This window comes from Triturus cristatus, chromosome 1_2, assembly GCF_964204655.1.
Source record: "Triturus cristatus chromosome 1_2, aTriCri1.1, whole genome shotgun sequence".
Lineage (NCBI taxonomy): Eukaryota > Metazoa > Chordata > Amphibia > Caudata > Salamandridae > Triturus > Triturus cristatus.
This window is the reverse complement of record NC_140580.1, coordinates 661,895,157-661,911,313: the sequence shown is the minus strand read 5'-3', so window position 1 is coordinate 661,911,313 and position 16,157 is coordinate 661,895,157. Positions and strand designations below refer to the sequence as shown.

The following is a 16,157-nucleotide window of genomic DNA, read 5'->3' as shown; positions in this document are numbered from 1 at the left end:
CACCAGAGACTGTTGCGCCAACTCTCAGGCGACCGCCGCTCCAGCTGACCCCCTCTCCTAGCTATGCACTCTGTCTTCTTGCTTCTCTTCGGGGGGTGCGTAGTGCTCTCCTTCAGCAGTCTGCCCCCGCGGCTCTCTGGACCAATCGGCCATCTGTGGCTGCACCCGCAGCGGCTGCCCCTGAGTCCCCCTCCTTGATACTCCTCACAATGCGCCTCGGGCAAGAAAAAGATAGGGGGGGAGGGAAGGCACGGGTATCCAGTGCCGGCGTCCCCCCCTAATGCCTAGCCAGTGTCCTGTCCGGTGTACCTCAGGCCGCCATCCAATGCATTCCTTCCCACGGCAACGGCCGATCTTCTTGTAGACCGGGGGGGGGCGCGGCCCCAGCTATGGATGTGTCCCGCAACCGGCAGCCCCCACCCACAGGGTGTCAGCAGGCTCCTCCGGTCCCAGTCCGGCCGCGGCGCCGCTCAATCTCAATCCTCGCAAGGGAAGGGCCGTTAGACCCCCGTCCCACACCCCGTCATCTTCAGTCCCCAGCAAGCGCCGCCCGCGCTGCACGTCCCCCCAGGGAGGTTATATTCCTGGCTCCGTCTCACACCGCCGTCGCAGGCCCGTGCTGGCAGACCACTCACCGCACCAATCGCCGCCTCCACTCCTCCGAGGTGTGCTCCAGGACTCGCAGATGGTCCAGTAGCGACCGTCTAGGCTGCCACCGCCACCGGGTTCGGCCGCTGTCTCCGGCCTTCTTCCTCGTGGGAAGCCGCGCACTCGCGTGTGTCCCGCAGCCGCCGCAGGCTATCGCACAGCTTCGCTGCTTCTTCCCGGCCAAGTTCAGCCGCCGGATTTTCGAGGTTCCACTGCTCAGATCTTCTCGTAACCAGCAACGAGCATGCCCCACCGCCTTACGGGGCCAGGGGCATCAGGGCCGACGATGCCCGAGGTGTTCGGGAAGGATTAATTCAGGATTTCTTCTCCGGGAAACGGGAGCCTCGCTACAGCGCGGCCATTCCATCAGTGCGCCACCTAGCGCCCCCACGTTTGTTAATTTTATGTCAGGATTGGGGCTTACCGTCAACTCTTCGAAAACCTTTACAATGAACTGTGGGGTTGGACTAAAAAAGAAGACTAAAACCCTTTTTATACAATCCAAGCCAATAGGTAGTGCAATAACCTTTTCCTATCTAGGAATTTTATTTGACCATTCAGGTTCCTGGTCCCAGGTGATTAAGGCCAGAAGATTATTATTTATTAAATCATTGATGGCTCTTCAAAATTTTAGCAGAAAACTAGGTAGACGTTCCCCTTTTGAAATGCTACAGATTTACAGAGCTAAAAGTGTGGCTATTGCCACTTACAGAGCGGGAATATGGGGCTATGCAGGGGTAAACACATTGCAATCTGACGAAAACAAGTTTCTTAGGTCGCTCCTGGCTGTCCCAGACAGTACATCAAACTATATATGCCATCAAGAATTGGGCGTGCCCTACTTGGAGGACCTAATTAAGATCCAACCAGTCCTCCTGTGGCACAAAGTCTGGACCTCAGAGGAGACGGCTTTTAACCGCCACATATTAACAGATGCCTTGGCGTTGGATGGAGTAAGTCGGGTAAGATGGCCTGAATATGTAAGAATATTCCTGACTAAATTAGGCCGTCCTGAATATTATAAAGATCCACAAACATTATGTACTGTGTCTAGGAAAGATCTTAAAACGAGTTGTATACAATATCTGGGCGAAATTAGAAACACTTTAGAGCTAAAGAAGCCTACGGTTCAAACATATCACATTTCCCAAACAACTACTGCTATACAGCTGTATGTTACTTTGATAACTAATGATTATGATCGGTTTCTGTTAACCAGGTTTGGATTGAACATTTTATACAGAACTGTAAGCTTTCCTGCACCAAATGATTGGTCCATGTGATGATGTTTCGACCCAATCGACAATACATATAATGTTTTTCTGCAAATTTTATTCAAACCCAAGAAGAACGTGGATTATTCCAGGTTTAAAAAAGATCAGGTCTGAGACAATGCCAATTAGCATTTTGTTTTCTGCAATCGCTAGATAATAAATTCACCATTGCGTCCGTAATTGTATTTTTAAAATATGTTTTTAAATATCGTAAATCTATTCTGTAATGACTTTTATAATATTTTTATGATACCAGGAACTGGATTTTTAAATTTTTTGTATCGATTCATGTATATGAACTTTTATGGTCAACTTTACCAGTTACCGAATATTGTAATCTGAACTGGTTCAATAGTAAGTCCCTAGTAAAGTGCAACAGGTGGGCCCAGGGCCTGTAAATCAGATGCTACTAGTGGGGCTTCAGCACTGATTGTGCCACCCACATGAGTAGCCCGGCAAACATGTCTCAGACCTGCCACTGCAGTGTCTGTGTGTGCAGTTTTAAACTTCCATTTCGATTTTGCAAGGGCACCCACATTTGCCAGCCCCAAACCTTTCCTTTTACTACATGTAGGTCACCGCTAAGGTAGGCCCAAGCCAGCCCCCTAGTCAGGGTGCAGTTTATTTAAAAGTTGGGACATGTACTGGTGTGTTTTACATGTTCTGACTTTGAAATACTGCTAATTTTGTTTTTCACTATTGCAAGAACTATCTCTCCCATGAGGAAACTTAGGCATCGTGGGCATTTTCTTGCTTAACCATTCTGTGCCTCTGCCTGTCTGTAGAATACACGTCTAGGTTGGCTGACAGTTGTGCTCTTGTGCATTCACTCTAGACAGTCACACAAAGGTAGCTGAGCTGGGGTACAACTAGCGTAATCTTTGGGGAGCTATCGGAATGTATATCTGAGAGATCCATTATGTGGACAGTTGTGTTACCTTTGTACGGTGTGGTGTTAGGTATGTGGGGGGGAGTCCCTCATGGTGAGTAACTCTGATGTGGTTGTTGAGATCACCTGATGTGTCGTTGGTAGAGCACCGGTTTTAGGTGATTGGGCTCTGTATTGGGCTATCTGCCGCCTGCCCCGTAGGGGATATGGGTGGAGTCTGGGATTGGGAGTCTATCAGTACTTCTGCCGGGGTTGTTTCATGTGTGAATTGATGTAATAATTGTGCCCATTTTAGCGATATGGGATGTTTACGAATTCCCTTCACTTTCTCTTCGCTCAACACCTCTTTTTCCGCCTTACCCCATTTTTTCATGGCGCCTACCCAAGCCGCTTCTGGGGTCCTGATGCGACCCGCCAGTGCATGACTATTCCTCTTTTTGCTAAGAGAATGGCTAGGGATGCAAAGTGGTACGGCACTTTTTCGGTCTTCCGTCTGCGGAAGATCCCGGGGGTGCACGCTTCCCACGTGGACATGGTCGTAATGTTGGTCGTCACCGAAGTGTCCGGTGTACGCGATCCCAATATTCTTGAATAGTGGGGCAGTCCTAGAACATGTGTTTGAAGTCTGCTTCGGGGGTTTGACAGCGGGGTCATGCAAAGTGCGTGTCAGGGTAAAAACGGTGGAGACGGTGTGGTGTTAGGTATGCTCTGTGGAGGATATTGAATTGGATGTTCCTGGATCGCGCGTTCCTGGAGACCTTTTTAGGGTATTCCAATGCTGTGTCCCACTCTCTATCATTAAACACCCGCCCCATTTCCGTTTCCCATGTCTGATGCAATGAATCTAAGGGGTTGAGGATCAGTTCTCGGACGGCTTTGTAGAGCCATGTGACCAGGTGTCTGCCCGCTCCCATATGTAGAATAGCATGTATCACCAGGTGTGTCAGAGGTTACCCCTCGTTTGGGTCCCAGTAGCGACGGCTGCTATCTAAGAGTTGCCTGTGTAGCAAGAACTGGCCTGGCGGGAAGTCGTATTGGTCAGTCACCTGGGCATATGTCCTGAGCTGGCCTTCCTCAAACAGGAACTCTACCTCTGTAACTGCATGGTCGATCCATATTTGGAGAGCATTTCTCCTTTCGAGGGAAACATACCAACGGGAGTAGGGGTGAGTATGGGGGTCTTCCTTTGGACATACGATGGATTCTCAGCATACATGTGCGAGCTATGGACAACTGGAGGAGGTGGGTGTGCATTGGCTTGGTGCCCGGGAGGAGCATCCTGCGGATTGCCAGGTGGGGTATACAGCCCTCCTCAGTGATCGTTTCCCCGGTGTAACGTTCTGCTGTCCAGTGTAATAACCACTGGAGCTGAGCTGCCAGGAAGTATGCCTCGAAAGATGGCACCCCTAATCCTCCCTGATTCGTGGACAAATATAGTGTAGTCAGTGCCACCCTGTGTCGACCTCCTCCCCATATCAGCTCAGTAAGCAGGGTAGCTAGCTCCTTAAAGAAAGGGCACGGCGGTATTACTGGGAGATTGGTGAAGTGGTAGAGCAGCTTGGGGACCATGATCATTTTTGCGAGGGCTACTCGCCTGATGGGGGCTAGGGGCAGTGTTTTCCAGAAACCCACTGCCGCTCGTATCTCCGCCAGTGTTTTACGGTGGTTCCCTTCATACAGGTCCTCAGGAGAGTGGTACAACCTATCTCCTAGATATCTGGGGGTCTCAGCACTCCAGGCAAGTGTCTGAGCTCCAAATTGGACGTCGAATGGGGCTAAGTGTGGGCTTAGGGGATACAGAGTGGATTTTTCCCAGTTAACTTTAAGACCGGAGGCCTCCGCAAAATCCCGTAATGTCAACCCCATAGGTGTTAGGTCCTTTGTAGCATCACGGATATTGATTAGGAGGTCATCCGCGTATAGTGATAGATACGCAGTGTACCGTGTCTGCTAGCAGAATACCCCTAGTCTCACCCTCCTGATGTAGACGTTTCACCAGAGGTTCTACCGCAAGGGCGAACAGGAGGGGGGACAATGGGCACCCCTGTCTGGTTCCTCGTTCTATCCCGAATGGAGGAGAGATGTATTTACTTATTCTCACTTGTGAGGAAAGGTTTGTGTAGAGGAGCTTTATGTACGCCATCAGGGTAGGTCCTATGTTTATTTTACGGAGAACCGCAAATAAATATGGCCATAGCAGCGTATCGAAGGCCTTTTCAAGGTCGAGTGTCAGACATGCTGCATTGGGGAACTGCGCTCTTGCCCTATCTTAGATATGGAATAACCTACGTAGATTCTGTGAGGTGTTACGCCACGGGACGAATCCACTTTGGTCTGGTACGAGGATTTGGGTATAACGGTTCGCTAGTATCTTACAGTCTGCCCAGTATCTTACGGTCTGTGTTTAGTAGGGTGATTGGTCTGTATGAGGAGGGGAGCGTTGGGTCTCTGTGTGGTTTTGGGAATGTAACTAGGATCGATTCCCTGAGTGAGCCTAGGAGTTCGCCTTTGTCTAGCGCGTCGTTATACATGGTTACCGTGCGGGGCCTCAGTCGGGCTGAGAAGGTGCTATAATATTCGAGTGGGAAGCCATCCGTTCCCGGCGCTTTGTTGCGTGCTAACGCTTTGATGGCTTGGGAGACGTCTGCGGACTTTATCTTCACTTCCAGTGCTTTTTTGTCCACGGGGGGGAGTTGGGGCAGGCGTAATGAAACTGGTGATCGCTTGGTGGTGGCACTGCTCTGGGGCCTGATAGAACTCAGAGTAGTAATCGTGGAAAATGTGCAGGATATCTAGCTGTGAGATTCGGAGGGTGCTGACCTTGTCTATGATTTCAGTGATTGGTTTCACTTCCGAGTCTTGCTTGGTGAGCCAAGCTAGGAGTGTCCCTACCTTATTGCCTTCTCGGTGGATGTTGGAAGCATAGACCCTGAAATTATATTTGCAAAGGTCTCTCATCGTCTCCGCGTGGGTTGTTTTGGCGACGGCTACTTGGTCTGAGGTGGCTTCACCTGCATCAGCTTTTTTTGTTAGAACCGCTAGTGCCAGTTCCGCCTTTTGCAGTGCCTGGTCTAGTGTTCTGCGCATCCCTATGATTTGTTGTATGCAATGCCCTCTCGCTACTAGTTTGAATGTGTCCCATTCAATCAGTCTGGATGTCGCTGTGCCCTCATTTAGTGTGAAGTGCTCTTGGATGTGTTCCCAATGTTCGTGACTGAACACCTGGTCTGTGAGGCAGTCCCGCGGTAATTTCCAGGTGGGTATAGGGGGATGGGGCGGTTTCCATCTGAGGGTCAATATATGTGCATCGTGATCTGATAATACTCTCTCCAAATAGTCTGTGTGTTGTACTTTGGGGAGTATTGTTATGGAGCAGAGAAATCTATCTAGGCGTACTCGTAAGTTATGTGGGATGGAGTTGAAGGAATATAGTTTGGTATTTGGGTTCCGCTCTCGCCATGCGCCCGTTAATGCCAGTGCTTCACCCATACGTTAAATAGCTCAGTCTGTTTATGTGCAGGTGACTGCGCAGGCGGGGGTGGGGGTGGGATCTGTCGAGGCCAATGTCTAAAGCACAGTTGTAATCGCCCCCTAAGAGCCACAGGTCTAGCGTGTGGTGGGTTAGCACTCCTGTAAGACGGCTCCAAAAGTGGCCTTGTTCTACGTTGGGGGCATATATGCTCCCTACCAGTATGGACTGCCCCTCTAATAATCCCTCCACCACTGCGTATCGCCCCTCTTTATCTACCATATGTGTCTGCTCCTTGAAGGGAATCCCAGGCTGGATCCAGACTAGGGCCCCCTCAGCGAATGCTGAGTATGTCGTGGCACAGATAATTCCCCGCCATTTCTTGCGCAGGCGTTCTACCTCGACCGCCGTCAAGTGTTTTCTCCTGTAGGAGAGCTATGTGTGCTTGCTGCCTCTTTATATAGGCGTAGACGGCATAACGTTTGCTCGCGGTTTGCATGCCCTGGACATTTAATGTGATGAGTTTTATATCTGTGTTAGGGATATTAGTGACCATGTCGTTTGCCTCCTGTAAGACGGCCGTCTATGTGTGATGCTCTGTTGGGCTTTCGGATCCACCCTCCCCCTTGGAGTGGCCACCATCCATACATATTTTACTGTTATGTTAGTTTGCTCCTGTGGGGTAATTGGTGAATTTGGGAAAGGGGAGAATTAAAACTGAACATCGGGAAACATTCTTAACTAGAGGGACCTATCGCTCGAGGCAACAAGTCCAAACTGTAGGTCATGTACTGTCTTTAGTTCGCTGTTTGAGGGAGGTGGCTGTACGCCTTCGCTGGCTGCCGTCATCACGGCTGCCCACTTTCTGGCGATGAATAGAAGATGCCTGGGGGTGCCATTTCACCCCTTTTTACTCACAGCTTTCCAGTCTGGTATACAGCCTTGGAATGTTCGGGATAACACTTCAGTGGGTCTCGCTGCGCCATGGCGGTGTCCTTCGGTCAGATACTGCGGTCTCAGGGGACCCCCACTCTTCTCGCATGTTCAATGAATTGGTCTGCATATCAACGTGTCTGCCGTCTGAGGGGTCACTGTCGGAGGTGTGACCGAGCCATCTCGTGAGGTGTTTGCGTCACTGACTTCCTCTTTGGAGGTGAATATGTGTGGACCCCTCTCTCCAGCTGAGCTTTCCCCCATCACTCGCACCTCTGCCGCCGCTTGCAGTGCTCTCCTGCGTTCAGGTATGATTTGTTCAAGATCGGGAGAGCTTTTTGTGACGGGTCAGATCTTTGGCTCAGTTGCGTGAGAGTGACCCGCTTGTGTTGTCGTCACTGACGGCTAGAGGGCCGATGACTTTGTGTGTTTCTGTGCCCAACTAGATCCACCAAACATTGTTCCGCCCAGTTGCTTGCCTCTGTGGGGTCTGTAAAGAAGTGTGTGGTCCCGTCGTATATAATTTTGAGACGAGCAGGAAAAGAAGTGCATGTTGTATGTTCTTTTGGCGCAGGGTACGTTTGACTGCTAGAAATGTAGCTCGTTGTAGTTGGACAGCGCGGGAGTAATCCGGGAATAACATGACCTGTTTGCCCTCTCTACTGAAAAGTACTGGGTCAAATCTTTTGTCTGGGTGAATGTTTTAATCCATGTTTCAACATATCGAATTGGGTTGGACCCTTCTGCCTCAGGTAGGTTCAGGACACAAATGTTGCTCCATCGGGAGCGTCCTTCCAGGTCATCCGCTTTGTTTTCTAGGGCCTTTACTCTGGTTTGCAGCTCTTTAATGGTGCAACTGTACTTGCAGTTCCATGGTCTGGAGCGCTTTCTCCCCTTGTTTGACTTTGTCTGCTAGTATCCTGTGGTCGTCCCGCAGTAGGTTGAAGTCTGTAGCTAACTCTCCGAATTTACTTTCCATGGTCACTCTGGAGTGCTCGATTGCCGCTAGGACTTTAGCTAGTTTGGCGGACATGGATTTTGTGCAGGGGGGCTCCCCATCCGGCTGTGTGGTTTTGGGATCCAGCGAGCGATGTCTTACAATTGTTGGTGCTTGTGTCGCTCCGGTTATTCGCTGTCATCCCATGGTGTTCTGAGTTCACGCTATCTTTTACCGGCTGGCCTTTGTGTTGCGCCTTGGGGGTACTCAGCTGGATGGTGGTGAGATCCGCAGTGTCACTCTCCACGAGTTGTTATCGTTCTACCCCCTTTTCGTTAGGTCATTTTGTTTAAGACGTAGTCTATGGCGAACGGCGCTCGTGCTTAGTGGCTGTTTCTGCACAGTTCTGGGTGATGGTTGTGTCACCAGTATGTTCGGATCTCTAGTTGCTGCATGCTTCTGAGAGGGGGAGACAGGTCGTGTGATATTGCAACGCAGTCCTGGCGATGGACCTAGGTGAGGCCTACTCCTGACTCTCCGCCTTAGTCCTTTGTTTCTTTGCGGCCACTGGCCGTTTCACTGCGGGTCCTGAATGATGCCTTGGTGGTTGCTGACCAGTGGGTCTCCGCTCCGAGGAACCCCGGGTTCAGTCCTTCGTCCCCGACCCCCGCCTCTGGGCCTGGCGTCGTGTGATTGGGGGCCCCTCGAGAAGATTTAGGGTTCCTGGGGGGGCCTCCACGCCCGACTCCGTATGCCCGTGGGATATGCTGTCCCAGTCTTCCTCGTCACGATCCGCCTGGCCGGGGTTTGTCCAGGCACCCCGGTGGTGTAGGGCAGCAGGCTGCAATCACTGCTCGATCGATCCTCTCCCCCCTCCCTCATCCCGCACCTCAGGTCCTGGTGCCGCGTGGGGGGGAAAGTGGAGGGCCCCCTGCGATCCGATATGGGTCCCCAAGCCACCCGCTGCGCGCCTCGTGGCTCCGGCACCATGCAGCCTGGGTGCAGGAGTCTACGGGGGGGGGCGAGGAGCTTGATTCAATCGAGAAGCCCCCTCACCCTTCACAGGCAGGGTCCGTGTACGATCCATTCAGGGGCAGGACTCCCGGCTGAGATGTTGGTAAACTGAAGGCTCCTGCTCTCTTTCTTCAGTGTTTTTTGTGGGAGGGTGATCAGAACGATCCTAGTGCGCCCGCAGTCCCGGGTGGTCGGTGAAGGCCTCAGGCGGCATCTGGGGGAGTCTTCGGCAGGTCAATTCGCCTGCCTGGGGGGCGCGCTATCATTGCTAGCCCCTTCTTGTTTCGGGCCTGGTGCGGGCTAGATGTTTTAATGAGTCCATGAGGCCTACCTCGGCCAGCGCGTCCCCCGCCCCTCCTGTGATCCCGCCGCGCGCCTCGAGTCCCAGCGCCGTGCGGGGGGGAGGTTATGGTAACTGGGCAGGGAGAGCTTTTCGTGTTTGGGGCAGGAGCCCCTCCAGCCCAATCCGCAAGACGGGTTTCGTGCTGAACGGGGACTGCAACGTCCCGTGGGCGCGCTATCACCTGGCGTTTGTGGCGTCTCAGGGGTGCTCCGGGGCACTCAGGGGGTCATGTTCAATCACCGCTCCGCCACTACTGCATCAGCCCCTGGGACCGTCTATTTGTCTACTCGCTTCTCAGCTTTTCCGCAGCTGGCTTTCAACGCCGGGGAGGCGCCGCCATTTTGGCCTCGTCACAGGGCCGTTGAGCTGGCCTCTCGTTGCGCAGAGATCGCCTTCTGGCCCGCATTCCGGACTTCAGGAGGAGCCCATTAAGTTATCTGCGGCTCCGGTGCTGGTTTCTGCTGGGTTTTGGGTGATTAAGGCATGTATATGTATTAAGTGCGCGGGCTGCCGAGCGTAGCGCTAGGAAGGTGCTTCCGCCATCTTGGCTGGCTTGGCCACGCCCCTGTGCTTGCCTCCTGTTAACAAGTCTTAGGGCTATCAAAGACTTTTCCTACCAGTGCCTGGGCTCTTCTGCTGAAAGTCCTGACATGCCACGTGGTGCCAAATCCAGTTCCAGGGCCCTTGGAAGTGTATCCGAGTGATCTTAAGGAGAAAAAACATTCATCGACTCCGAAGCACCTGTTTTCTCGACTCATCGCTGCAAAAGATTGATGCTTAGCCGTTGCCTGCACCAAAGCGTGGTTCCCGTTTGAAACATCGACCCCGGCTCCTCATCGCAGAGCATCAGAAGAATTTCTGTAGCATGAGTCCTGAGCACCATGCCACCGACATCCGTGGCACCTACTCTGACTCTGACACAGCACCAGCTTACGGCTGTGAAATCGATTCGGCGCCTGCATCACCGCTGTCGCATTGAAGCAGTGTGTCTGGATTTTCGACGCACCGTCCCTTGACGCTGACTCTTCATCGACACTGCGTCGCAGTAAGGCACTGAGGCTGCATGGCTGGAAACCAACGCATTACCTCCCCTGCCAGTAAGGAACAGAGGTATCACCTTCCCTGTGTAGTAAGGAACTGATGCATTGCTTTGCTTTTCCGGCACCTCCCCTCCCCTGCATCTTGCACCGTCTTTGATTTTTGATGCATCTGAGGTACTTTGTGCTTAAACAAACGCATACATTGACATTGATTTCTATGGACTAAAGTTGCTGAAACTTTTAAAAGTGATATTTTGACTTAGTATATTGGATTTTTGTCATTTTGGTTCTGTTTATTCAGATAAATATTGGCTATTTTTCTAAGCTGGTGTGGACTCCTTTTGTTTTTTCACTGTGTGTGGGAACAAATGCTTTACACATTGCCTCTGAGATAAGCCTGACTGCTTGTGCCAAGCCACCAAGGGGATGAGCAGGGGTTATCTTATATGTGTGACTCCCTTACCCTGACTAGAGTGAAGGGCCCTACTTGGACAGGGTGCAAACCACTGCCAACTAGAGACCCTATTTCTAATAGTTTGCTACCTGGATGTTTTCTTTTTTATAGTCTTTGCAGTTTACCTCCTTAATGTGGGGTTTTTTTCAACGAGGGTGTGTGACCCCACCACGCCCCTGCTTTTTCTTCATTTTATTTTTATAGGAGGTGCTGCCCCAGACCCTTGCTCCTCATGTTCCATTTTTTATTCTCCCCTGCACCTGCTCGGTGACCAATCCTGCAAAGTGGGTCAGAGAATCAAAGAACCAGTGCGGCAATGTGTACAAAAGCCCAACAAACTGCTACCATGGTGAATTTTAATGCTGCTCGCATTATGGTGGTAATTTGTGGAATATTGTGGGCCTTTGTGGTTTTGTGGTTCCCTTCTCTGATGTAATTCTATTCCTGACATAATGGCCGTCATTCAGGACATATTTTGCATATCTATGGCACAGTACTGCTCGCCCTACACATATTGTTTGTATCCTATTACAGTGGTGGTAATTCTTAATTTAGTGTGGGCAGCTAAGACACAGTGGTGATTCTGGCAACATTGTTGGCATCCATTGAACAGTGGTAGTTATTCTTGGCAGATTGTTGTCATCCATGGCACAGTCACGCCCACAGCTGCTACAATGCTCAACCGTGTATTATTATGGTACTTCATGACCTAATGTGTGTATTTATGGAATGATAGTGTCCACCCATGCACAGGGCAAGCCCTGGCTTAATGGGGTAATTATTGGTGTATTGTCGACACTAATGAAGTATGGGACCAAGACAAAAATGTAAATCATTTTAATAGATCTAAAGCAATGCAAGTGATCAAATGTAACAGATGCATTCATTTGCAAACCCCCTCCCCAAAACCAGATGTCTTTTCAACTGCCTGGGATTTTGAGTGATTTTGGGATAAGGCGCAACCTACAGCATTGCTACAAACGTGTGCTCTTCTGTTTGCAAAAACGAAGTACAGCATATGTTTCTAGAATAAACAGGCTGTGTTTCCCGTTTTGAATATGTTCAATTATTTCTCAAATAAATTCATGGTACAAGATCAAATTGCACTTTGTAAACACCAGGTAATGATGGGCTGTCAGTGGAATTCTACCAGACGTGGAACTGCTGTGGAAGCCATTGCTAGCTATGCATAAGGAGGGTATGGGTGATGGAAAAACGCATGCCTGAACAACGCATGCCGTAACCACGTGGTCTAAACCCCGACTGCATCTTTTCCACGCATGCCCTTACCATGCAATTTCGTAGTAAAGACATGTTTGGTAAAGATCACACTCCTGCCCCTCTGCCCTAAACCCTAAAGACACCCTAAACTTAAAATCCCTACTTCCCGACTACCCCATCCCAATTGCTCCCTCAACCTGAAAACTGCCCCTATCCGTCCCCTACCCTGAGCCCTACAACTCAGCCCCTTTAAAACTACTCCAACCCTAGCCCCCTCCCTGAGACCTAAAACCAGCCCCACCCCCTAAAACTTAACCCCGCCCCAGCCCAACTGCCCCCTCAGCCTTAAAACTGCCCCTTTCCTGTAGCTCATGCTGCGTGGTTGAGGCTGTTTCCCATAGGGAGGCGTTTGAAACGGGAGTATAACCAACTTCACTAAGGGAGGCAAATATAGTAGTCTTACCCAACCCTGGGAGGGATCTTACTGATTGCGAATCACATCGCCCACTGTCTATGATAAATGTGGATGCTAAAATATTGGGGAAAATATTAGCACAGCGCCTAACAAAGGCAGCGGAGGGGATCATACACGCTGATCACGCAGGATTTGTGGGCTGGTGTACCACCACTACCAACATGTGGAACAGGCCATGCAAAGATGGGAACCAAGTGCTCTTGCTAGTATAGATACCCACAAGGCTTTTGATACTGATAACTGGGTGTTTATAGACCGCACATTACGATGCTACGCCTTAGGGGGCATATTACTTGCAATGGGTAAAGCTACTTTATACTGTGAGCAAGGCAAGAGTGAAAGTAGGTAGTAGAGTGTTGGATAGTTGGTCGATAGAGAGAGGGACTCGCAGGGGTGTCCTCTCGCTCCACTGATATGTGTGCTAATTACAGAGCCACTGGCACAAATTATACATATGCAGCACACATACAATGGTATTATGGTGGGAGGTATGCAGGGAATCCTCTCATTATATGTTGACGATATACTGTTAACATTAAGAAACCTGATGATCACATGGCTGGCTGTATACAGTACATTAATGGGGGTGGGGGCACACTCAGGGTTATGGCTAAATGCCGATACATTGATTATGTATCCCATACAAGCGTCTGTAGCTGGGGAAGCATGCCTACCAAACATTAAGATCCAGATGACACCAGTGAAATACCTATGAGTGTTTTTGAGCTCAGATTGCAAATAAACATATACATCTACTGGGGGCAGTTTACTGGCATCCCTTGAGCGAAGTGTGCACAAGTACCTCCCCCCCCCCCTGAAAAAATGGGTGTCTTTGCTTGGGTGCAGGTTAGAATCTGTGCCTAAGCTCCATTGTATTGAGCATGGCGCAGCTCAACACAGGTAAGGGCAGGGTCTGACCACAGTCCAAGCCATGCTCCGAACCCCTACTAGGCAACAAAGGTGGGTTTGCCACAGAAGGGGGGTGGGGGCACACTGCCTCACATCCCAGTACAGTTAGCCCCAATGCATTATGGTAAATGCGGTACAAGATTAGCCCTTATTTCAAAAGTCACTGTAGTTCTTCACCAGTGTCGGTGCAGATAGTGCTGTATATCTCTGGACATGTGTACTGGGGCAAAGTTAGCCCCAATGCATTATGGTAAATGCGGTACAAGATTAGCCCTTATTTCAAAAGTCACTGTAGTTCTTCACCAGTGTCGGTGCAGATAGTGCTGTATATCTCTGGACATTTGTACTGGGGCACAGTTAGCCCCAAAGCGTTATGGTAAATGCGGTACAAGATTAGCACTTACTTTAAAAGTCACTGTAGTTTTTCACCAGTGTTGGTGCAGATAGTGCTGTAAATCTCTAGACACGTCTATGTGTTTCTGGATATTGTTCTTCATCAGTAGAGAACAGCAACCTTTCATCTGGGGTTGCTGAAAATGCTGCCAAAGTCTGTTGAGTGCAGGCCCTGCATGCAGCCCTGGAGCATATGGCCAACTGCGTGCTCTGCGTAAGTACACCTTAGCAAAACCCTTGATAGTTACTGAAAAAACCCATTTAAAAACAGAGTTATGGTTCTGGCTCATATTTCTAATAGCACTTACATTCGCCAGTTATGGTTATGAATGCACATGGCATAACTCACAGCGTTTACTGTGCACAAAACAATTTTCCAAGGTGGAGGGATACAAGAGACAGGAGAAACATCATGGCGGATGCCGTGCGTTCTGTTGTGAGTTATTTGTGTTCATAATTGTAACTGACAATTTGTTTGATGGATCCAAATGGAAAATACTTTTGCCACATATCTGCAGAGATTGTTTCATATCGGGAGTATATATTCTTTATGTCCTTGACAATACTGAAGAAGTCACATTTCAGATATCTTCTTACAACATTTGCAGTTATACCCAACACTGGTGGTGGGTCTTCAACCTGCAAATCCACTCTTAATTTGTCCAACCCGCCAGCCACTGGTACATCAGAGCTTTTGACCGACACTGCTCTTTAGATAATTAGGATGTTATTATGTTTTTAAGAGTTCAGACATTCTACATTTGCAGATAGGTGGTGCTTTTATTATGCATTTGGGGCCCTTCTATGGTCTATCAAAAAATAAATAACGTTTACAGTTATATTCATTTTCTGCATATTTAGAATTCAGCAAATGTGTGCACACATACCCTGCACCTGGAAAATTGTCTTATTATATAGAGATGAATGAGAGGGCCACCACATTCCATTAATGTTGATGAGGCTTTAGTCATAATAGCTGATTTTCAGTGTTCTGCTTTTCTAAAAGCAAACTCTGTCTTTGCATGCACCAGATCTAACGCAGCGTGGCAAATACTTTGTTGTCCTGCTCATTTAAGCCCATAAATATTGTAAGACTTTCCAAACCTTAACAGGTGCTGGTGGTGTGAGACTCAATAGTCCCCTAGCTTGGTTGATGGGTGATGCATGAGTGTGATAGGATGCCCCTCACCCTGCAAGAGCAGCACAAATGCAATATGATTGGTGAGATCTTGTGGGGAAATGGTGGCATGTCCACCCATCTGGGACACTGTATCTATTAAAAAAATTATTTCTGTATCCTACTTTGTGGAAAGTCCCTTGTGCTTAGCAGGGGTATCTTTCATCACTATAATGCATGAGTGGACTACTAAAGGGGCTATGGTTTGCATAATACCACATTTTATGAAAAGGATCATTTTCCTATTGGCATCCAGCTCAAAAATATTTAGGACCGACCTAACCCACTCCTTCCAAGCGTTCATTTCCTATTAAAGAACTCAAACCTTTCACCTCTCACAGATCTATCATGGAACGGGTTTGGGGGCCACATCGCTTCTCTTACATCCAGAAGATTCAAGCACATTCCAGTTTTCATTTCCTTAAAAAATAAGGAGCGGCATTGTGAAATGAAATTGGGAATGCATCTTTCCTCCCCCTCACTAAGAGGTTCAACGTATGGTACATTCATGGAGCAATTAGTGGTGAAACTTCTGCTATCTCCAGCAGAGAGGTAGTGGACACCCCCCCCCCCCCCCCATGTAGAATCAATAAGTCAGTGGTAGATTTAGTCCAGAGAGGAACTAGTTTTAGTCTTTTTATCTTGTGGTAAAGGAGTCTGACTCGTCTCTTACAACTATTCCAGTGAGATTAAAGATCTAAAATCTTTTCTGTTCTCTCCATCTTTTACAGGTATGGCAGGTGGCATGATTTATGAGAATGTCCATCGCGACGGAGATCCGCCAGACCATGAAGATTTGGGCTGGAGCTCCAGTGAATTTGAGAGCTACAGTGAGGACTCCGGCGGTGAGCTCAAGCCCGAAGCAGAACCAGCCAAAGTCCGGGTGGCTTTCCAGCCCAAGGTAAAGTTGTAGGCCTTACTGAGGCAGGCGTTGCTTCCAAAGCAGCATGACGGATGCGCATAGATTCCTGCTAAATATTG

General features: G+C 49.3%; 1 protein-coding gene across 10 annotated transcripts in view; it reads left to right on the top strand.

Moving 5' to 3' along the window:
* The window catches only part of ARHGEF10L (Rho guanine nucleotide exchange factor 10 like), a 585,939-nt gene that overhangs the window by 284,014 nt on the left and 285,768 nt on the right, over positions 1–16,157 (top strand). For all 10 annotated transcript variants that reach the window (XM_085608202.1, XM_085608218.1, XM_085608210.1 and 7 more), the window contains one exon: positions 15,908–16,077. In XM_085608202.1, the coding sequence (XP_085464328.1) occupies positions 15,908–16,077 (170 nt within the window). The remainder of the gene's footprint in view (positions 1–15,907; positions 16,078–16,157) is intronic.